This window comes from Electrona antarctica (assembly GCF_951216825.1).
Source record: "Electrona antarctica genome assembly, chromosome: 6".
In the NCBI taxonomy this organism is placed as follows: domain Eukaryota; kingdom Metazoa; phylum Chordata; class Actinopteri; order Myctophiformes; family Myctophidae; genus Electrona; species Electrona antarctica.
Window position 1 is genome coordinate 52,600,665 of NC_136811.1, and position 23,462 is coordinate 52,624,126.

Here is a 23,462-nt window from a genome sequence, read left to right on the forward strand (position 1 = left end):
CTATTCCTAATAGACCATGTCATGTGAACAGCTCTATTCCTAATAGAACCATGTCATGTGAACAGCTCTATTCCTAATAGAACATGGAACCATGTCATGTGAGCAGCTCTATTCCTAATAGAACCATGTCATGTGAACAGCTCTATTCCTAATAGAACATGGAACCATGTCATGTGAACAGCTCTATTCCTAATAGAACATGGAACCATGTCATGTGAACAGCTCTATTCCTAATAGAACATGGAACCATGTCATGTGAACAGCTCTATTCCTAATAGAACATGGAACCATGTCATGTGAGCAGCTCTATTCCTAATAGAACCATGTCATGTGAACAGCTCTATTCCTAATAGAACATGGAACCATGTCATGTGAACAGCTCTATTCCTAATAGAACATGGAACCATGTCATGTGAACAGCTCTATTCCTGGGTATTGGTTCACTGCAATGCCACTGATTTAGGATCAGACACAGTTTATACTCCTTACTATCGGTTCATTGTAATGCAGTCTTATGCAAAGAAGATGACACCCCCCACACACACACACACACACACACACTGAACTAAAATCTAAATTTGCTGACAAAAACATCACTGCTCACCGCATTGTCGGGCGCCGGGTCGGTCACCTCCTCCATGGTGGAGTCCAGGCCCTCTTCCGCTCCGGCGCCTCCAGGCTTCATGTTCTCCCCCACCAGGATGCGGAGCGTGGCCGCCGCCGCGTCCTTCTTGGCTACCTTCTTGCTGTTGCCCTCGGCCACGGGGAACAGCCTCCCGTCCAGCATCACCTGCATGCGGAACCTGAGGGGAGGGAATTGTGCGACGCATTGTGAGCTTGTAGATCTGCTATTTCTTTGGTGAAGAGACTGTGTGTACTGTAGAGCAGTGTTTCCCAACCTGTGTGCCGCGGCACTTTACTGTGCCGTTTGATGTGTCCAGGTGTGCCGCCTGATTTGACCGAAAATAACACTAACCCTCCCCCGAAAGCAATATTATAGCTACTGGGCTGCAGGCTTCCTATTGTTGCGTCGTTGTTGTTGTCAGCTTGTCACACGTCTAACCATTAGACGTGCGATAACGACGGAACAATAGACTCTACGACCCTCGGCCATTGAAATGTTAATGCAAAAGAGATGCATCCAGAAGACGCTACATTTCGCGCATATGCACGTAGACAGCAGACACATACAGTCCTACATGTCCCGACCCAAACACTGAGGAGGTAAAGTAAACGTGACGTTGTTGTGATTAAACATAATGTGCCACGAAAAATAGCTGTCCAAGTGTCCATACATGATCGCCTCGTTCGGCCAACACAATATATCTCCCTCCCTCCACAGAAGTGCAGTGATGCCTGATGTATTCTTGGTCGTACACGTGTTCCATGCTGAAACACGTGTTCCATGCTGAAACACGTGTTCCATGCTGAAAATGGCTGATTTACAAGCTCACAACCAAGAAGTACAGTGCATCTCTGGTCCGTTTTACTAAGTAGAAGTGGTTAAACTGGAGCGACATTGATTAGAGAAGCTCCGATAATCGGCCAGCGATCGATCGGTGATTCAGCTTTTAGTCCGCCTGTATACAAGCAGTGAACGGCAGTGCGCATGCACGAAACCGGCCTAGGATGGAAAACAGGCCAATCCTGCAAACTTTGAAAGCCAATGTTAGCCAATTAGGATGGAATATGAAATATCGGACAGATCCGTCTCGAACACATGACTATAGAGATACTGTGCAACGATTTGCGGGGTTTTTGGATAGAATCTGGAGTAGTAATAGCAAAGTTTTTTTTGTTTTACAAAAGTCGGCCTTCTGGTGGTGCTATAACAGGCCGCTCTGGAAAATGTGGGGCAGAGGTTCATCGTTGGCATCCAGGGAGTGCGTGTGCAAAGTTTGGAATAGACCGTGTTATCGGTGCCGGAGATAAGCTGGTAAAGGACGGACGCACATGGACAAAGTGCAAAACATACTCTCTGGAGAAAATAAAGCTTATAACGGAGCATTCTGCCAGGAGCAGTTGCCTGATTCTAATTGGCGGAACGTTCCAACTTCCATCATGAGCAGTTTTGTGTGTTAAGTAACGTACGGTAGGGAGGGAGGGACTGACCTCGGGTCATGCGAGGGCCCCGACTGGTCCAGGAGCTGGAACTCGCAGTTCTGACCCAGGTACTGGGCGTACTCCATCAGGCCGCTGACCGGGTTCTTCAGCCGCACCTCCTGCAGCTTGGCCCAGATGTTCTGCGGGGGCGGGGCGGCCAGCGACACCGCCACGGTGCCAGGGCGCCCGCGCACGCCGTCCTCGTCCAGCATGGCGTCCGCCGGGTCCCGTCGGATGGCGTTGAGGAACTCTGGGATGTCGTCCGACGCCCACTGGCCGCCGTTGGTGTCGTCGTCCTGGGCCAAACGAGGGACAAACGACGTACAGTTTGATTTAGAAACGCAATTAACCCATTTTGACCTGAGATCAGATTCTAAAAATGTCTTCTATACATCCTGACAGTTTTCTGAAAAAGCTATGTTTCTATGTCAGTCGTTCTTCGATTTTTCAAAAATAGCAGACCTACAAGCTTGTAGATCTGCTATTTTTCAATAGCTAAAGCATAACATAATGCTAACACCAAAAGGGGTTCCCGCCCAGAATGGGTTAAACAAAGTTTAAAAGTCCTGAAACTGAGGGAAGGGAAACTGATACAAAAAAGTGCAATATACAAAAAAATATACAATGAACAAGCCAATGAAGAAGCCAATGAACAAGCCAATGAACAAGCAAACAATGTAAATAAAAGATACTCAAACTGAACTTTTATTTAATTTAATAATGGGATCGGGCACAGTTATAAATCGACCGATTTTCTGTCCAAATGACTAGAGCGGTAATTTACCCGATCTGGGGAAACCAATCTGTTGTACTGTCGAGGCCATTTGGAATACACTAAGCAATGTTGTTCATTTGAGGAACTGAAATAGTATTTCTGTGTAACTTCGGTCTCACCAGATGGTTATCTGGTAGGGGGCCGTACTCCTGTGTGGGGGTTGTCTCAGCTGGAGGGTTTTTGGGGGCTATATAAAGAACACCAGTACAATGGCTCAGGGAGGGTTTCCATTACGATGACAGGTCGTGGAAGTCTTCTTACTCCAGTAAAATCCTCATACTTCTGAACTCTGAATTCTTGTCTTGCCTCATTATGTGTACAGATCCTACAGACTGCCTTAACAGTGATATAAAAGCCAATCAGATATAGTATAACATGGCTTTGCATCTTTGCGACAGGCCTAAACATTCTCCCCTTCCTCCCGAACACACACAGGAACCGTTTTGACATATAATAATTTTGGATAGAGATGTCCCGATACTGTATCGGTATCAGCCCTTTTTGGTCATATCGGTATCGGCAAATATGCCAGTCTAACCACCGATTCGACACAGGGGTAAGGGGTTGACACTATGGCAGGTAAATAAAATGTTGGGGCATGTGGAGTTTGCTTTGGAGTTGCCCAAACTGCAAGTGCACATTTGAGTGAGGAGTCTGCTATTAACAACACAAGATAAAATAAGGAATTTTCTTAAAAAGATCTAAAAAATATTATTCTCTGGTATTGGTATTCAGTATCATTTCAGCTAACACAGAAATTGAGGTATCGGGATCGAACAAACATCCCTAATTTTGGAAATATTGCAATTTATTTGCCACTTACGCACAAGATTGGCCGATCACGAAAAAAAAAAGAAATAAATCGATGATTGGGAATCGGTCCCCCCCAAAAAAAAAACCCTGATTGGAGCATCCCTAGCTCCACCCACCTCGTCCATGAAGGGGCGTGGCTGCAGCTCCATCAGTGGGCGTGGTGGATTCTGCAGGAAGGGGATTGGCTCCAGCCCCGGGATCTCTACCTTCACCTTTGTGTCCTCCTCCATGGAGGTGTCCTCCTCCTGCTTGACCTCCTGCTTGACCCCTGCTGTGCCAGTAGGGGGCTAAGAGTAGAGAATGGGACAATTAGAGGTGTCCTCCTGGCTAAGAGTAGAGAATGGGACAATTAGAGGTGTCCTCCTGGCTAAGAGTAGAGAATGGGACAATTAGAGGTGTCCTCCTGGCTAAGAGTAGAGAATGGGACAATTAGAGGTGTCCTCCTGGCTAAGAGTAGAGAATGGGACAATTAGAGGTGTCCTCCTGGCTAAGAGTAGAGAATGGGACAATTAGAGGTGTCCTCCTGCTTGACCCCAGCAGGGGGCTAAGAGTGGAGAATGGGACAATTAGAGGTGTCCTCCTGGCTAAGAGTAGAGAATGGGACAATTAGGTGTCCTCCTGGCTAAGAGTAGAGGATGGGACAATTAGAGGTGTCCTCCTGCTTGACCCCAGCTGTGGCAGCAGGGGGCTAAGAGTAGAGGATGGGACAATTTAAGCCATTTAGCCCGACGTCGAAATTTATAAAATGTCTTCTAAATCCTGACAGTTTTCTGAAATACCTCATGTTGTCAGTGGTGCTCAATATTTCATGTCAAGAACCCCAGAAATTATATGTAATTGGCCACCGCCCCCCATCTGAAAATATGTTGTTCCAGGGACGTCCCAGAAGCAAAGATTTTAGTTAAAAACATTCACTCTGAAAGAATATATATTCAAAGATTTGCGCCACATTTTCACGATTTTTCAAAAATACCAGACCTATGAGCACATAGCGCGGCACTCGGTGCCGCGCTATGAGCTTGTAGATCTGCTGTTTTTCAATAGCTAAACTAAGTATAACAAAATGCTTAAAACACCAAAAGGGGTTCCCGCCCAGAATGCCTCGAATCTACAAAATATACCTACCGAGCACTCTCGGTTATACTTCAGCTGTTGAAAAATAGCAGATCTACAAGCTCATAGCGTGGCACTCGGCTTTATCCATAAAAATTGATTATTATCGCATCTTTGATGTATTTACCCTTTCAGATCGAGTTTTGAACTCAAATCTTTGCTTCTGGGGAGGTCCCTGGAACAACATATTTTCTGAGGGGGGTCGGAGGCCAAATACGTATAATTCTAGGGGTCCTTGACATGAAATAGTTTGAGAACCACTGACATAGAAACGTAGTTTCTATGATTTAGAAGATATTTTGTAGAATAGAGCTCAGGTCTAAATGGGTGGTCGCGACAATATCGGCAATCACACTTATTTTTTACATGTAATCTTCATGTGGCCCCATCATGCAATTTACAATTTAGCAGACGCTCTTAATCCAGAGCGATTTACATTAAGCAAGAACAAAAACATGGCGATACATCATATTCATAAAGACTAGTTATATCTATATAATGAAACTACATGTATAAACTATACATATATAATATACTATAAACATATATACTATCAAGTGCTATGACTACATAAAAAGCAATTCTAGTGCTGTCTACGTAACATGCTATAAGTCTGTATAAAATGCTATCTAAGTCTACATAAAGTGCTATCTAAGGGGCTAGGGCAAGTGCTACGGGCCATGATGGAGTATGAAAAGGTGGGTTTTCAGACTACGGCGGAAGACTGGGAGTGAGGCTGCAGTTCTGATTGTAATGGGAAGTGCATTCCAAAGTTTTGGAGGCAGAAGGGAGAAGAGTTTGGGACGTGTGGAGCGTTGCACAGGGTGTTTTAGGGAAGGGAGAAGAGTTTGGGACGTGTGGAGCGTTGTCCAGGGTGTTTTAGAGAAGGGAGAAGAGTTTGGGACGTGTGGAGCGTTGTCCAGGGTGTTTTAGAGAAGGGAGAAGAGTCTGGGACGTGTGGAGCGTTGTCCAGGGTGTTTTAGGGAAGGGAGAAGAGTTTGGGACGTGTGGAGCGTTGTCCAGGGTGTTTTAGGGAAGGGAGAAGAGTTTGGGACGTGTGGAGCGTTGTCCAGGGTGTTTTAGAGAAGGGAGAAGAGTTTGGGACGTGTGGAGCGTTGTCCAGGGTGTTTTAGAGAAGGGAGAAGAGTTTGGGACGTGTGGAGCGTTGTCCAGGGTGTTTTAGAGAAGGGAGAAGAGTTTGGGACGTGTGGAGCGTTGTCCAGGGTGTTTTAGAGAAGGGAGAAGAGTTTGGGACGTGTGGAGCGTTGTCCAGGGTGTTTTAGAGAAGGGAGAAGAGTTTGGGACGTGTGGAGCGTTGTCCAGGGTGTTTTAGAGAAGGGAGAAGAGTTTGGGACGTGTGGAGCGTTGTCCAGGGTGTTTTAGAGAAGGGAGAAGAGTTTGGGACGTGTGGAGCGTTGTCCAGGGTGTTTTAGAGAAGGGAGAAGAGTTTGGGACGTGTGGAGCGTTGTCCAGGGTGTTTTAGAGAAGGGAGAAGAGTTTGGGACGTGTGTAGCGTTGTCCAGGGTGTTTTAGAGAAGGGAGAAGAGTTTGGGACGTGTGGAGCGTTGTCCAGGGTGTTTTAGGGAAGGGAGAAGAGTTTGGGACGTGTGGAGCGTTGTCCAGGGTGTTTTAGAGAAGGGAGAAGAGTTTGGGACGTGTGGAGCGTTGTCCAGGGTGTTTTAGGGAAGGGAGAAGAGTTTGGGACGTGTGGAGCGTTGCACAGGGTGTTTTAGAGAAGGGAGAAGAGTTTGGGACGTGTGGAGCGTTGTCCAGGGTGTTTTAGGGAAGGGAGAAGAGTTTGGGACGTGTGGAGCGTTGTCCCGGCACCATGCCTACCTGCGAGGCCTTCAGGGTCCTCTCCATCCTCTCACGCTTGTGCCTGGACAGCTCCCAGGTGGGCGGGGTCACGTCTCCGTTCTTGGTGACGTCGCCCGACTTCTCCAGGGCGTAGAGGGTGGGGCTGACCTGCAGGGGGGGGGTTGAACACCACCATAGCCAGACATTTTTAGTGGACGCCGGATTGTCTAAACAAATTAAGCCTTAATAAGCATTAAGCTTTGCAATCAAAAATTGCACATGGCAAATATGACAATAGAGGGTGCTGGGTTGCCCCCCGAAAATAGCTGATCTACAAGCTCTCAAAGCGTTGCTGCGCAAAATCCCAAGCTTGTAGATCTGCTTGGGATTTCAGCCCCTGCCCCTCCAACACTCTCTGCGTGTCCCTGGCACTGACCAACTCACCAAACAGAGCCCTGGCACTGACCAACTCACCAAACAGAGCCCTGGCACTGACCAACTCACCAAACAGAGCAGTAGTATAAACTGTCCCTGGCACTGACCAACTCACCAAACAGAGCAGTAGTATAAACTGTCCCTGGCACTGACCAACTCACCAAACAGAGCAGTAGTATAAACTGTCCCTGGCACTGACCAACTCACCAAACAGAGCAGTAGTATAAACCGTCAATCAAAAAGAGCACCAATCAACAACATTCAATCAAGGACGAACCACTGCACACAAGCCAATTACAACCGTACACTGCTGCACATAATATCCACCCTGGGCAAGACCTACGCTGAAAAGACTATCATCGGAAGTTGCGGGATTTTAGCGGAAGTATCTCCCAAGGAAATGACGTTGATGCTTTACAAATCAGTTTACATTCTCCGCGAATGAAACAAGTGTTGTGATTGGTCGGGATAAATATCGTATCCGGGGGAAATACATCTGATGGATGTTCCGGAGGATACGTCCGCCGATAGCTTCTTTGCCTTACGTTGTGACCAGGCTCTTCTTTTCGCAGAAAAGTAAGCCTGGGACCGAGGCTACATAATATCCATGAGATTACACACCGCTGCATTGAATTCGGCATAATCAAAGCTAAATCTGGGTCAACGTGACATGACCCCATATCATATCATGGCTCTTAAAACTGAATGGTGTCGTTTTTCTTTTTGTGGTATTGAACGTTGGGAACATATATCGATCAAATTGTGATTTCTGTTTGGCTTTTAGTCTGTGTGAACACAAAGGTTACACTGGTCAGATATGACAACATGTACACAGAAAACCACTGGTAGCCATAACGGAAATAAATAATGTGCTACGGACAACAGGCTATATATCCTTCATTTTATACTTTCAATAATGTTCTGAAATGGCAAAAAATAAATAAAAAGGCCTACCCACAAGCTTACAACGCACCACGTCACAACACGCTGTGAGCTATTAAAGTGCTACAGCCAACAGGCTATTATCCTTAATTGTATACTTAAAAAATATTCTTAAAAAATGTCAAAAAAAAAAAAACACCTCACGCCACGCTGCGAGCTTGTAGAACAGGAAATTGCCATCAGGTGCGATTGTAACATGTACTAATCCTGACCTGCTTGGCGTTCTTCAGGCCCAGGTTCTTAATAATAATAATAATAATGTACTAATCCTGACCTGCTTGGCGTTCTTCAGGCCCAGGTTCTTAATAATAATAATAATAATGTACTAATCCTGACCTGCTTGGCGTTCTTCAGGCCCAGGTTCTTAATAATAATATTAATAATGTACTAATCCTGACCTGCTTGGCGTTCTTCAGGCCCAGGTTCTTAATAATAATAATAATAATGTACTAATCCTGACCTGCTTGGCGTTCTTCAGGCCCAGGTTCTTAATAATAATAATAATAATGTACTAATCCTGACCTGCTTGGCGTTCTTCAGGCCCAGGTTCTTAATAATAATAATAATGTACTAATCCTGACCTGCTTGGCGTTCTTCAGGCCCAGGTTCTTAATAATAATAATAATAATAATGTACTAATCCTGACCTGCTTGGCGTTCTTCAGGCCCAGGTTCTTAATAATAATAATAATGTACTAATCCTGACCTGCTTGGCGTTCTTCAGGCCCAGGTTCTTAATAATAATAATAATGTACTAATCCTGACCTGCTTGGCGTTCTTCAGGCCCAGGTTCTTAATAATAATAATAATGTACTAATCCTGACCTGCTTGGCGTTCTTCAGGCCCAGGTTCTTAATAATAATAATAATGTACTAATCCTGACCTGCTTGGCGTTCTTCAGGCCCAGGTTCTTAATAATAATAATATTAATAATGTACTAATCCTGACCTGCTTGGCGTTCTTCAGGCCCAGGTTCTTAATAATAATAATAATGTACTAATCCTGACCTGCTTGGCGTTCTTCAGGCCCAGGTTCTTAATAATAATAATAATGTACTAATCCTGACCTGCTTGGCGTTCTTCAGGCCCAGGTTCTTAATAATAATAATAATAATGTACTAATCCTGACCTGCTTGGCGTTCTTCAGGCCCAGGTTCTTAATAATAATAATAATGTACTAATCCTGACCTGCTTGGCGTTCTTCAGGCCCAGGTTCTTAATAATAATAATAATGTACTAATCCTGACCTGCTTGGCGTTCTTCAGGCCCAGGTTCTTAATAATAATAATAATGTACTAATCCTGACCTGCTTGGCGTTCTTCAGGCCCAGGTTCTTAATAATAATAATAATGTACTAATCCTGACCTGCTTGGCGTTCTTCAGGCCCAGGTTCTTAATAATAATAATAATGTACTAATCCTGACCTGCTTGGCGTTCTTCAGGCCCAGGTTCTTAATAATAATAATAATGTACTAATCCTGACCTGCTTGGCGTTCTTCAGGCCCAGGTTCTTAATAATAATAATAATGTACTAATCCTGACCTGCTTGGCGTTCTTCAGGCCCAGGTTCTTAATAATAATAATAATGTACTAATCCTGACCTGCTTGGCGTTCTTCAGGCCCAGGTTCTTAATAATAATAATAATGTACTAATCCTGACCTGCTTGGCGTTCTTCAGGCCCAGGTTCTTAATAATAATAATAATAATAATGTACTAATCCTGACCTGCTTGGCGTTCTTCAGGCCCAGGTTCTTAATAATAATAATAATGTACTAATCCTGACCTGCTTGGCGTTCTTCAGGCCCAGGTTCTTAATAATAATAATAATGTACTAATCCTGACCTGCTTGGCGTTCTTCAGGCCCAGGTTCTTAATAATAATAATAATAATAATGTACTAATCCTGACCTGCTTGGCGTTCTTCAGGCCCAGGTTCTTAATAATAATAATAATGTACTAATCCTGACCTGCTTGGCGTTCTTCAGGCCCAGGTTCTTAACCCTTAGAAGGTGAAAGACGCCAATTGGCGTCTTCATCAGAATTCCGTAAATGATCAATGACGCCAATTGGCGTCTTCACAGTTTTTGATGAATCTAAACATATTAATATGCTCCGAAGCGCTGTTTAAATTCCTGAGCTTATATTCCAACTACATTACCCAGAAAACCCGTGTCACGTGACACACGTGTACGTGTTGCCATTGGAAGCTGGTCCCACCCCCTGTAAACAGTGGGGGCAGAGGGAGTCTTCATAGTTTTCATTGTTTTGCCTGTTTGCCGTCTCGCCCGAGCGATTTTCTAGCAGAAAAAGTTGAAAGCAGTACTATTTATTTGAGCGAGTTTTGTGGTAGTAGTATTGATCCATACGCGTCCCAGTCGCCTTCTCCAGGCGGAGTAGCCCTGGTCCAGTGCTTACAGCGAGACTCGCTGCTCCCTCCCTCCTTTTTTCATTGTCTCCCCATCGTCGTCCGATGAGCTATACCGGGAAACCATTGAAGAAGACGATCAACCCGGAATGTTTTGAGGTAATCTTATTGTAGAAAATGCCCTTCTATAGTGATCAGAAATCATAAGATGATCGCTACAAATAGATGCTTGGATAATTACTACTACTAGTCAGATCATGACGCCAGAATGACTCACCACGATGGCCCCCAGCCATTAGCCAGCACCGAAGGTGCTGGCTAATGGTGTTGGTCGGTGCATTGGTGCTGGCTAAGGGCTGGAGGGGGGGGTTGGTGTCGATCGGTTGGTTGGTGCAGTACAAATGTATCGTAGCAGGCATGCACGCATGGCAGTACAAGTATTTTATATTGTAGCGTGCCTTATAGGCGATCTGATCTTTAGAGTAATGTTCGCTCCTTTTATTTACTGTCTACAAAGACGGAGAACAAACATGCATCGTTTACTGAAGCAACGCGTGGTTATGATGACGTTGCTACAAGGATCGGAGGGGGGACGGGGAGTGAAGCTAACAGTAGCGTATTATATAAGATCTGTATGACGTTTCATTGACGTCTGAGCTTGCATGATAATTGCATTCATTGTATATTGTATACAATCATGATTGTACATTGTTTAGTGTGTCTCCGTGTGATGATGATGATGACGATGATGTCAGATAGCCTACGTCCCCCCCCCCCCCCCCCCAACTGGCTATTGGCCGGGCTGACTACAGCTAAATGTTTATTTTTATATATTTAGAACTGGCATCGGAGGAGGATGATGATGATGATGATGATGATGAAGACGAAGAGTCAAGACTGCGATGGAGTTCTCCGACACTGAACCGGATGCATTCATTCATTTCAGTTGTTGTTTTTTTTAAATTTAGCCTACACACACACACACCGTCAAGAACAACTGGAATGCAGTGGTTTGGGGACACTGGGGAGTTTGGGGACAACTGTTTTGTATGTAGGCCTATTTATTTTCTGTAATATTTATTATAATTGTATTATGTTAGTAGTCATAAAAAATAAAAGACAAGCTTTTACAATGAGTTAGACCTGTCATGGCTATTTTGTTCACTAGTCTGAGGTTTATGGTTTGACTAAGCGAGTTTCAACTGTGATTTACTCTGTAACGGTAGATGGTAAGAACCCAATTTTTTTGTTATAATACAGTATACATTCAAGTCTATATTTTGATACATATCATGGGCACAAAGTCATATCAAAACAATGTCCTTGGATGAGTTTTTTTATCAAAACTGTTTCTTCACAACAGGTTTTTGAGATACATGCATGAATAGACACGGTACTGGTAAGACTATGTAAACATGGTATATATCAAAATGTGCGTTAGAATGTCTAATTTTACCCCAAAAAAAGAATTGAGTTTATATGATGTTCCATTTCAGAGCTAGGGGGACTTTTAGCTGGATAGGTCAGATTGATCATGACTGACCATGCTATTTATAGATGGCAAAATATCTACAGTGGTACATGTGAGAAACTTTTTATTTTATTTTAATTGAACTAGACAACTCACCCTTTAAAATGAGATATTGCATGGCTATGTACGCCCAGCAGAAAAAAAGTTATTTAGAAAATAAAACTTCAACCGGTCATAACTTTTTTTGTTGTCCTAGAAACACTACCCAGTGTAAATGCAGGCTCTTTTAAATGGCTTCCAACACCACAACTAAACATTTTATCAACTCAGTTCATTTTTTTCCTGGAAGCAGACAAGCCAAGCCTTCTCTGAAGGTCTTTCGTTGTCACACATTCACAGCAGAGAATTTTCAATAAATCATTCAAAAACGCCATTCTGCCATAGAGAAGTCTAAAAACTATATAGAAATCCTTGAAACTCTCAAAGAGTTAATAATAATAATAATGTACTAATCCTGACCTGCTTGGCGTTCTTCAGGCCCAGGTTCTTAATAATATTAATAATGTACTAATCCTGACCTGCTTGGCGTTCTTCAGGCCCAGGTTCTTAATAATAATAATAATGTACTAATCCTGACCTGCTTGGCGTTCTTCAGGCCCAGGTTCTTAATAATATTAATAATGTACTAATCCTGACCTGCTTGGCGTTCTTCAGGCCCAGGTTCTTAATAATAATAATAATGTACTAATCCTGACCTGCTTGGCGTTCTTCAGGCCCAGGTTCTTAATAATAATAATAATGTACTAATCCTGACCTGCTTGGCGTTCTTCAGGCCCAGGTTCTTAATAATAATAATAATGTACTAATCCTGACCTGCTTGGCGTTCTTCAGGCCCAGGTTCTTAATAATAATAATATTAATAATGTACTAATCCTGACCTGCTTGGCGTTCTTCAGGCCCAGGTTCTTAATAATAATAACATTAATAATGTACTAATCCTGACCTGCTTGGCGTTCTTCAGGCCCAGGTTCTTAATAATAATAATAATGTTCTAATCCTGACCTGCTTGGCGTTCTTCAGGCCCAGGTTCTTAATAATAATAATAATGTACTAATCCTGACCTGTTTGGCGTTCTTCAGGCCCAGGTTCTTAATAATAATAATAATGTACTAATCCTGACCTGCTTGGCGTTCTTCAGGCCCAGGTTCTTAATAATAATAATAATGTACTAATCCTGACCTGCTTGGCGTTCTTCAGGCCCAGGTTCTTAATAATAATAATGTACTAATCCTGACCTGCTTGGCGTTCTTCAGGCCCAGGTTCTTAATAATAATAATAATGTACTAATCCTGACCTGCTTGGCGTTCTTCAGGCCCAGGTTCTTAATAATATTAATAATGTACTAATCCTGACCTGCTTGGCGTTCTTCAGGCCCAGGTTCTTGGCGATGACGAGCGCCGTGACCTCACCGCTCTCCAGGAGGTACTGCATCACCTGCTCCTTCTGTTCCCCCATGATGACGATGGCAGTGCTGCAGGCGGGGAGGAAAGATCTGGTGATTACTAGGGCTTTAAGCAACTAGTTGACTAGTAAATCCACTAGTCGACCTTGCTGGTACTGGTTGACTAGTTGTAGGCCTCAAGATCAGCTAGAATGCTAGATTATAGTCACCAATGTACACAGTTTAAACATTTACAAATATCATAACATTTTTTTTTTTTTAATAGGTAGTTAAACTAGGTGACTAGAAAACTAGTAAAAATCACTAGAAGTGAAAGCCCTATTGATAACGGTGGTGATTTCATTTTTTTGTCATGGTCATTTGAATACAATTTCATTCGACGTATTTTAGTTCTAGTCTAGTTTAAATTATGGATCGACCCGATTATTGAAATGGACGATTATTAGCTCCGTTTTTTTTACGCCGTCTTTGACGTCATCTTAGCTGTAACCTTACCACTCTGATGGGCGATACATAATCCTTTTGCCCCCCCAAAATATTAAATAAATAATCATTTTCCCCCAAAACATTAAAAAATAAATAATCATTTTGCCCCCCAAAAATATAAAATACATAATCCTTTTGCAAAAATCCATCCTTTTGTTCCGTTCTGTCAACAACTAGACCAGTGTGCCGGTCGGGTACACTGGTACCCTACTGGTTCCCTACTTGGGAAGGATTAAAATGTGTGGAGAGTGTGTGGAGAATGACTGCAGAGAGCACACCGACTGTGAAAAGTGGACTGACTCAAGTAATCAAATGGCAGGTGTGGGGAATAAGGCTGGGGAGTTTCCATGGCAATCAATTGGCTCAGGCAGAGAGGCTGGAAATTGCTCAGGTGTGGTGAGTTCGACTCGTTAAGTCCACTGGCAGAGCCTGACCAGAGCCTTTTGTGGTGCTGTGGAAGTTGAACGCATGTGTGGAATCTGAAGTCGGTGGGAGCGGTTCTCCAGTTACGTGCTCTTTTATTTGTTTTATGTCTGCCTTGCTATGTTTTGCTGCACACCAAATCACCCTTCGGGGACAAACTAATAAATGAACCGGAACGCTTCTCGAGTTACGTGGAGTACAGACATAAGTGCCCGCTTTGTGCACGTACATGTACGCACGCACGCACGCACGCACACACACAGAGACGTGGTGCATGTATTGTAAGATGATCCAAATGGGACATTTTCAGCAGCTAGATTTATGACATTTATGGACGTTGTTTGAGCAACAGTCACAAATGCCCTTGTTGAACTAAATTGTGTTCACTTGCTGTGTGCAACAGGCATCTACCCATGCAATTCATAGGCAGTCAGAGGTCATAGTAACCACCTGCTTGCTTGCTTTGCTTATTTGATCGGCTCTTAAATGGTCACAAATGGGTCAGCAGCGACCCTGAGATTTGGGGAGCTATTGTTATTTTATTTTTTTAAATATCAGTTCAGTTTATTAGAAAAAAGGCTGTTAAATGTAGGAGCTTCCTGTGCGTAAAGTATAGAACGTTTTTTCGAGTTGATAAATATTCTTAAATGCGTTTAAAGAACGCCGTTTTGTGTTACTGACACAAAATTACTTTATTGATTTATGTTTTTTTTTTTTTTTTTAATCGGCTCTTAATATAGGCTATTGGCCTCTTTGATCACTACTAATCGGTATCAGTAGTTATTTTGTCACCCTGATGGGCGTCGTAATGGCTGACTTGACACTTGCTCTGTGTGTGTGTTTGTGACGCTGCTCAACAGCGCCACTTTAGGCCACCCAGCAGTATTGCATACCGTTTTGTGCTCAAGACAGACATAGGGACATACAATACATACAGATATACACACACAGTCACTCATAGGAGCAGTTTGCATCGCTCAAAAATACAAACTGATACAGAAAACGGTCAACAAATTTAAATAAATCTAACCTCGGGATGGAATGAAAGTCTTGTAGTTGTCGATTGGCTTCCTGATCGGGGTTGGAAGAGTCAGAACAGGAAGACGACGAAGAGGTGGACTCTGTGTCGTCCGAATCTTCGGCTTCTACTCCTCCGTTGAATCGTTCCTCCGCGTCGGGTTCAGCTGCGTTCGACGGCCGAGCCTCTTCGGAGCTCTGGCGAGGAGGACGAGATTATTATAGACCCATTTAGACCTGAGGACGATTCTACAAAAGTCCTCTAAATCCTCATAGTTTTCTGAAAAACCCTATGTTTCTATGTCAGAGGTTCTCAAACATTTTCATGTCAAGAATTACAGAATTATCTGTAATTAGCCGCCGACCCCCATCTGAAAATATGTTGTCCCAGGGACACACAGAAGCTAAGATTTGAGTTAAAAATGTTCACTCTGAAAGAATATATATTCCAAATTTGTGCCACATTTTCACAATTTTTCAAAAATAGCAGACCTACAAGCTCGTAGCGTGGTACTCAGTGCCGTGCTATGAGCTTGTAGATCTTCTATTTTTCAATAGCTAAAGTATAACAATGCTTAAAACCCAAAGGGGTTCCCGCCCAGAATGGATTAACTAAAACGGAAAAAACTAAATACTAAATAAAAAACATTTTGATAACCGAACTAAATACAAACTAGAAGAGGGAAAGAAACTAACTGAGAAGAAACTGTATTGTGTTCACAAAAAAAACTAAAACTAACTGAAATGATAGACAAAATGCCCTTAGTTTTCGTTGAGTTTTTTATTATTACACGCGTCCGGTGGAGCCCTGGCGTAAGTGTCCAAGTTGCTCCTTTACACCTGACAGGGGGAAGTTTCCCTGGTTGGACGTAGCACGTGGAAGGAACACGTTATTCCAACCAGTTCCTTTCCCCTCCATCAGGCGCCCCGGCTGGCCAGGGGGAGGCAGTTTAGAGACCAGGATTACTGCATGTTTTTTGTGAGGGTACCTACCTACCTACCCTAGGGGTCACGGGGAGAACATGCAAACTCCACACAGAAAGGCCCTTTCGCCAACCCCGCCTCGGGTATGGGCACTCTGGCCCTTTCCAACTAAAACTAACACTAAAACTAATAAAAAATAAACTAAAACTAAGCTATAAAGAAAAATCCCAAAACTATTCTAACCTCGGGACAAGGTGCTCCGGAGTCGTGGCGCTCCTGGTGGTAGGTGGGGAAGGGCTGCTGCCTGCGTGCGCTCCACAGGGGAGGGAGGTCTCCTTGTTTGAAGGCTCGCTGGGAGCGTTGTAGGGCGTAAAGGGCCTGGTTCACCACCTTCATGGAATAAAAGCAACAATAAAAAATGTCAAGACTGAAGGATCTTTTTCTTTTAGGCAGAAAATAAATCACAGATTTGGAGGCATTAAGGTTGCTTTTATAACATTTATTCTGAGACCCTTCATGTGTCTGGAAGATGCTTCTAAACTGGAATGCTTCTAAGCTACTGCTAGTTTGATCACCTCAAATGCTCCATCTTAACCCATTTAGACCTGAGCTCGATTCTACAAAATGTCTTCTAAATAAAGACAGTTTTCTGAAATACCTATGTTTCTAGGCCTATATCACTCAATATTTCATGTCAAGGACCCCAAGAATTATATGTAATTGGCCGCCGACCCCCATCTCAAAATATGTTGTTCCAGGGGCACCCCCAGAAGCAAAGATTTGAGTTAAAATCGGTCGCTCTGAAAGAATATTCCAAGGTTTGCGCCACATTTTCACGATTTTTCCAAAAATAGCAGACCTACAAGCTCGTAGCGCGGCACTCGGTGCCGCACTATGAGCTTGTAGATCTGCTATTTTTCAATAGCTAAAGTATAACATAATGCTCTAAACACCAAAAGGGGTTCCCGCCCAGAATGGTTTAACTGGTTCAGACCGTACGGCGTGTGGGCACGTCATAAGCAATCCAACTGACAGGGTTCTAGGACGTGTGTACACGACGTGTGTCCGTGTGTACACGTCCGTGTGTACACGTCCGTACGTCCGTGTGTCCACGTCCTAGTGCATTTTCAATGGTATCAAACGAGAGAAGAATATTCTGAATTTTTCCCTTTTTTTGTGTTGGCCTCCAAGGCCACCATACTCTTCGCTCTTCGTTCATCCGCGGTCCCGGTCACTTCCTAGTTTACCACTTCAGAAAGAATGCCTCGTATCTCCTAATCTAGGGCGCTCTCCGTGGTTTTGACCAGATGGAAAATACTAAACTCTTCTGGCCTGCCTCTCGTTCAAAATATGAACGCGAGGGACCATCGAGCAATTGTATTGAAACGAGAGAAATGTAAGCAAGCCAAAATATGTTTCCGGTTTCTTTCCGGAACGGAAGGGGGGGGGGGGGGGGGGGGGGGCTTTACAGAGTAAAAGCGGCCATATCTTCCAGGCACCCCGAGTTTCTATTTTGAAGGAATCCCGGCGCCGATTGTGTTAAAACAAATTACCGAAAATATCAGCTATTTTGCTTTCACAGAAGACACACCGACTTCTATGGAATCCAAATGACTGAAATCAAGTCGTGGCGACTGAGAACTTTAATCTCACGCACCTTCTTGGGAAGATGGAACTTCTTGGCCAGGTGTCTGGCCGGGACCGCCTTGCCGGGGGGCAAGCCCGTCAGGAAGGAAGAGATCTGCTGCTGGACGCCGGGCGTCAGGGAGACGTGCGATGATGTGCGTTTGCTGTGGCTCCTGTCCGAGCGGTCTCTGCTACTCGCTCCACCGCCGTAGGAGTTGACGGACAGACGCTCAAAGCTCTCGGACGCCGAGTCTACGTCCGGGTAGCGCTGGCGGTAGGAGAACGGGTTGTGTTTTGGGGCGTTGGTCTGGTTGGGACTCCAGTAGCGTGGCGGGGCGTAGCTGCGCTGGCCTCCTCCTACAGGGGCAGGAAGGGCACAATTAACCCACGTTAATGTGGAGCCATCCTAGCTAATCCAACCCATAGATTGCGAGGACATGTACACACGTCATAGCGCATTTTCATTGATATCAAACGAAAGAAAAATATTCAGATTTTTTTGCTTTTTTTGGGGGGTTGGCCTCTCCTTCTGCACCATACTCCTTGCTGTTCGCACATGCGCGCTGCCGTTCACTTCCTCGTTTACGGCTCAGAAAGAAAGGCTTGTGTATCTCCTCCTATCTAGGGAGCTCTCCGTGGTTTTGACCAGATGGATATACTACAAGCTCCCAACGCATCGCATCGCGGTATGCTGTGAGCTTGATCGACTATTAGCCAATTTCTTTTCCAACAGATGAATAAAAATAAAAAAAACAATAGGCCTATCTCACAGCCCCCTTTCCACGCCCACTTCCGGTAGATAGTGGTGTCATTTAACATTAGGCATTTACACTTTTTTTCTCTGGAGAATCTAAGTACATTTCCTAATGTTAAAATGTCAAAGACATAATAGATAATATGAAGAAAACACAATGGTATAACAACTCAAATAAGTAGAATAAACCTTACCTTTACAAAACGGTAGTTAGTGGCTTGTGAAAATACCTCTTTTTATGCCCCCAAAAGGGGGCGTAAAAAGGGGCGGGGAAATGCTGTGAGATAGGCCTATTCTGACATTTACGCGAAAATAATTGCGACCATCACCATGTCATCAAATTGCGAACAACAGGCGATAATGTAATACTTTGTTTCACGGACCTACCTCCTACGCCGCTGTCTGCTTGGAAGCGGGGTGCCTCGGAGCTCTGACCTCGTAGGAACTGGACCTGAAGCTGATGGAAGGAGTTGGGAACGGGGTGGGGGTAGTGGTGGGGGTGATGGTGGTGGTGGTGGGACTCCGGTCCGTTCGGGACCCCCGGCTGGCGGGCGCTCGCGGGAGCGAGGCCGGGCAAGGGGGCGGCGGGCGGAGCGCTGGGCAGGAGAGGGGCGCGCGGAGGAGAAGAAGGGAGGTGGAAGGAAGCTCCGGCGTGGTGGTGGGGCTGCTGCTGGTAGTGGGGAGCGCTGGGCTGGTCGCCTGGATGAGGAGATGGGAGAGGGGCCGGGTGGTGGTAGCTCTGGAGGTGGGGGGGTCGAGGTCTGTGGAAACAATGACAATGAGTTTATTAGATTTATTTTCTATTAGCGCTTTTATGGGTCCCTCAGTTTTTTATTTGTTTCCTACATTTGGTTTTTAATTATTTTAAAATAAAATAAAAACATTCCCAAAAAAAGCAAAACGTTTCATGAATTAATTAAATCAGATGATTTTATTTTCAGTAATGTCATGAAGAAATGAAAGAAAAATGTAAGAAATTCCATACATTAGAACAAATATTTAAGAAGTAGTGAAAATATGTCATGTTGTAGTATTGTTTTGTAGTCAGCAATATTCCGGAACTTCCTTTTCCCTCAAACCGATTTCTCAATAAAAGCTATAGGCTACGAGAGCTTTTATTGTTATTCTTCCGGTTTGAGGGAAAAGGAAGTTCCGGAAGATTGTTCCTGCCTGTCGACTACAAAACAATACTACAACATGACGTAACGATATCATCTGCTCCAGACCGGATCATACGGCACTTTTGGAACAGAGACCAGGCTTTCCTCCGAGGTGGAAAGCCTGGTGAGGCGAGGTTAGATGGTAGGTGTTGCGCTCCACCTCAGCAATCCATCTCCCGGAGGTCTAGCACATTGAAACGGGGATAGACTCCATCTCCCAGAGGTCTTAGCGCATTGAATGGGGATAGACAGACTCCCGCACCCTGGCTGGTACCGACAACAAGCATCTCTTGACTTACTTAACACCAGTATAACCACATAAACCACAGATAGAAGTGTGTGTAATGGCCTGGGCCATGGCTCAGCGGTCCAGGCACCTTGGCTGGCAATCAAGTCTGGCAGTGTGCCGCGGGTTCGACTCCCGATCCCGACGGCCTTTACTGCATGTCACCCCCCCCCCCATTTCCTGTCAGCCTACTGTCTGTCCCTCAATAAAAAAATAAAATAAGGCGAAAGCCACAAAAAAAAGAAGTGTGTGTAATCAAATTTCATAGGAGCATTACACAAGGTAAGTAAATACATAAAAAGCCTGGCACTGGGTGTGGTAATTTAGGTATTAGGTATTACAAGCTCGTAGCGCGGCACCGAGTGCCGCGCTACAAGCTTGTAGGTCTGCTATTTTTGAAAAATCTTGAAAATGTCGCGCAAATCTATGAATGTAAATAGAGGGTATACATGTGACATCATTGTATCTGGAACGCCCACTGAGTGGGCGTTCCTACTTTTACCCTACCTGTAGTTGTAATGTTCCCTGGGTGTACAACAACAACGCATGGCGGTGTCCAGGCCTACCCTACCTGTAGTTGTAATGTTCCCTGGGGGCGTCCTACCCTACCTGTAGTTGTAATGTTCCCTGGGGGCGTCCTACCCTACCTGTAGTTGTAATGTTCCCTGGGGGCGTCCAGGCCTACCCTACCTGTAGTTGTAATGTTCCCTGGGTGGCCAGGCCTACCCTACCTGTAGTTGTAATGTTCCCTGGGTGGACGGCGTCCAGGCCTACCCTACCTGTAGTTGTAATGTTCCCTGGGTGGACGGTGTCCAGGCCTACCCTACCTGTAGTTGTAATGTTCCCTGGGTGGACGGCGTCCAGGCCTACCCTACGGTCCCTACCTGTAGTTGTAATGTTCCCTGGGTGGACGGCGTCCAGGCCTACCCTACCTGTAGTTGTAAAGTTCCCTGGGTGGACGGCGTCCAGGCCTACCCTACCTGTAGTTGTAATGTTCCCTGGGTGGACGGCGTCCAGGCCTACCCTACCTGTAGTTGTAAAGTTCCCTGGGTGGACGGCGTCCAGGCCTACCCTACCTGTAGTTGTAATGTTCCCTGGGTGGACGGCGTCCAGGCCTACCCTACCTGTAGTTGTAATGTTCCCTGGGTGGACGGCGTCCAGGCCTACCCTACGGTCCCTACCTGTAGTTGTAATGTTCCCTGGGTGGACGGCGTCCAGGCCTACCCTACGGTCCCTACCTGTAGTTGTAATGTTCCCTGGGTGGACGGCGTCCAGGCCTACCCTACGGTCCCTACCTGTAGTTGTAATGTTCCCTGGGTGGACGGCGTCCAGGCCTACCCTACGGTCCCTACCTGTAGTTGTAATGTTCCCTGGGTGGACGGCGTCCAGGCCTACCCTATGGTCCCTACCTGTAGTTGTAATGTTCCCTGGGTGGACGGCGTCCAGGCCTACCCTACGGTCCCTACCTGTAGTTGTAATGTTCCCTGGGTGGACGGCGTCCAGGCCTACCCTACGGTCCCTACCTGTAGTTGTAATGTTCCCTGGGTGGACGGCGTCCAGGCCTACCCTACGGTCCCTACCTGTAGTTGTAATGTTCCCTGGGTGGACGGCGTCCAGGCCTACCCTACGGTCCCTACCTGTAGTTGTAATGTTCCCTGGGTGGACGGCGTCCAGGCCTACCCTACGGTCCCTACCTGTAGTTGTAATGTTCCCTGGGTGGACGGCGTCCAGGCCTACCCTACCTGTAGTTGTAATGTTCCCTGGGTGGACGGCGTCCAGGCCTACCCTACGGTCCCTACCTGTAGTTGTAATGTTCCCTGGGTGGACGGCGTCCAGGCCTACCCTACCTGTAGTTGTAATGTTCCCTGGGTGGACGGCGTCCAGGCCTACCCTACGGTCCCTACCTGTAGTTGTAATGTTCCCTGGGTGGACGGCGTCCAGGCCTACCCTACGGTCCCTACCTGTAGTTGTAATGTTCCCTGGGTGGACGGCGTCCAGGCCTACCCTACGGTCCCTACCTGTAGTTGTAATGTTCCCTGGGTGGCCCTCCTCTTCCTCTGCTCATAGCGCAGGAAGCGGGGGAGGGGGGAAGTGGGGCCTGTGTCCTCTGGATGCGCGCGGGTGGTGTGCGTGTGTGCGTGCGCGGTGTCCTGTCGGCCGGTGCAAAGACGTCCCGGGAGGAGAGGAGGAGAGACGGACAGAGGAGGCGATGGCAGCGACGCGGCACCTGTGACCACAGGAGACAGGAGACAAGCACGCTTTGGTTTTAACCCCTTTTGGACTGACGTCGATTAGAAAAAAAGGCTTCTAAATCCTAACATCTTTCTGGAAAACCCATGTTTCTATGTCAGTGGTGCTCAACCTTTTTCATGTCAAGGACCCCCAGAATTATCTCTATTGGGCCACGGACCCCCATCTGAAAATATGTAGTTCCAGGGACCCCCCTCGGAAGCAAAGATATTCGTTAAAAATGTTCACTCTGAAATATATATTCAATGATTTGCGCCACATTTTAACGATTTTTCTAAAATAGCGGAACTACAAGCTCGTAGCGCTATGAGCTTGTAGATCTGCTATTTTCCAATAGCTAAATTACAACATAATGTTGTTTTAGCCCAAAATGGGTTAAAGCACCACCCATAAAAACAACAAACCACCGCGGGGAAAGACGTAGATATCAAAGGGTCACTTTGTTGATCTGAAAAGGGACGGTTTGTTTAGTCTTGAAGGACGACTTATACAATTGGTCGTCACTAATGCTCATGACGGTTTATATTTTTGAGGGGCACTAGCCCCTCCTATGTCCAGCTTTGAGGGTTTGTGTAAACAAACAATGAATGCCATTCAATGTTCAATGTGGGCTCGTTCCTGGAGCAACGCAGGCGTGCATTAAAAATGACCCTAAAGCACACGATAAGAAAGTTACATATGCAGAACTTATGCGCTAGCAAAAACCACTCCTTCGTCCCTCGTCTCCCACCACGAGCGTGATGCGTGCAGCTCCGCGGCCGCCGCGCCACATTGATCTGTGATCTGGATATTTTGTTAGGCTTGTTCTTTCCCCACTTATTTTCTGTATTTTAAACAAATGGTAACCCCTAGCAGCGTGGCGCCATTTTTTCCTTCTTCCGTGTGTCTTTGCGGAAGTGCATTTGCAGCCTGTTCATTGGCTAGCTAGCCTACACTCAGGTCACACGTCACTGTCTTCACCGTTCCTGTACCGTACGACCTCCCAAATACATGAAGAACAAGAGAGACAGAGCTGTGGTTGGCTACCCCTGATCACGTCACGTGACACGCGCCTACTCCCGTGTGTGTGTGTGTGTGTGTGTGTGTGTGTGTGTGTGTGTGTGTGCGCGGCTGCGCGCATGCGTGCGTGTGTGTGTATGTGAGAGAGAGAGACACACACAGCCTGAGCGACCTGTGTGTGCACACAGTCAGTGGCCAAAGATAAATCGCTGTCTGCCATCTGTGTGTCCCACTCAGATCACGCTGCCACACAGGCGTATGGC

The 23,462-nt window shown here is 45.5% G+C and overlaps 2 protein-coding genes across 8 annotated transcripts in view; one reads left to right on the forward strand and one right to left on the reverse strand.

Annotated features, from left to right (window-relative positions):
* Positions 1-23,462, forward strand: part of LOC306925145 (scavenger receptor cysteine-rich domain-containing group B protein-like) — a gene marked incomplete at its 3' end in the record, with an annotated part of 797,673 nt that overhangs the window by 615,168 nt on the left and 159,043 nt on the right. The window lies entirely within an intron of this gene.
* adar (adenosine deaminase RNA specific) overlaps positions 1-23,462 on the reverse strand; it is a 69,704-nt gene that overhangs the window by 26,624 nt on the left and 19,618 nt on the right. For 4 of the 7 annotated variants that reach the window (XM_079503004.1, XM_079503000.1, XM_079503003.1 and 1 more), the window contains exons 2-11: positions 21,969-22,177; positions 18,892-19,265; positions 17,782-18,107; positions 16,368-16,514; positions 15,214-15,398; positions 13,226-13,343; positions 6,641-6,769; positions 3,808-3,978; positions 2,092-2,399; positions 605-803 (exon numbers count right to left, since the gene is read on the reverse strand). In XM_079503004.1, coding sequence (XP_079359130.1) covers positions 605-803; positions 2,092-2,399; positions 3,808-3,978; positions 6,641-6,769; positions 13,226-13,343; positions 15,214-15,398; positions 16,368-16,514; positions 17,782-18,107; positions 18,892-19,265; positions 21,969-22,015 — 2,004 coding nt within the window. In that variant the 5' untranslated portion in view covers positions 22,016-22,177. The remainder of the gene's footprint in view (positions 1-604; positions 804-2,091; positions 2,400-3,807; positions 3,979-6,640; positions 6,770-13,225; positions 13,344-15,213; positions 15,399-16,367; positions 16,515-17,781; positions 18,108-18,891; positions 19,266-21,968; positions 22,178-23,462) is intronic. The other 3 variants (XM_079503005.1, XM_079503002.1, XM_079503001.1) reach the window with 1 other exon arrangement.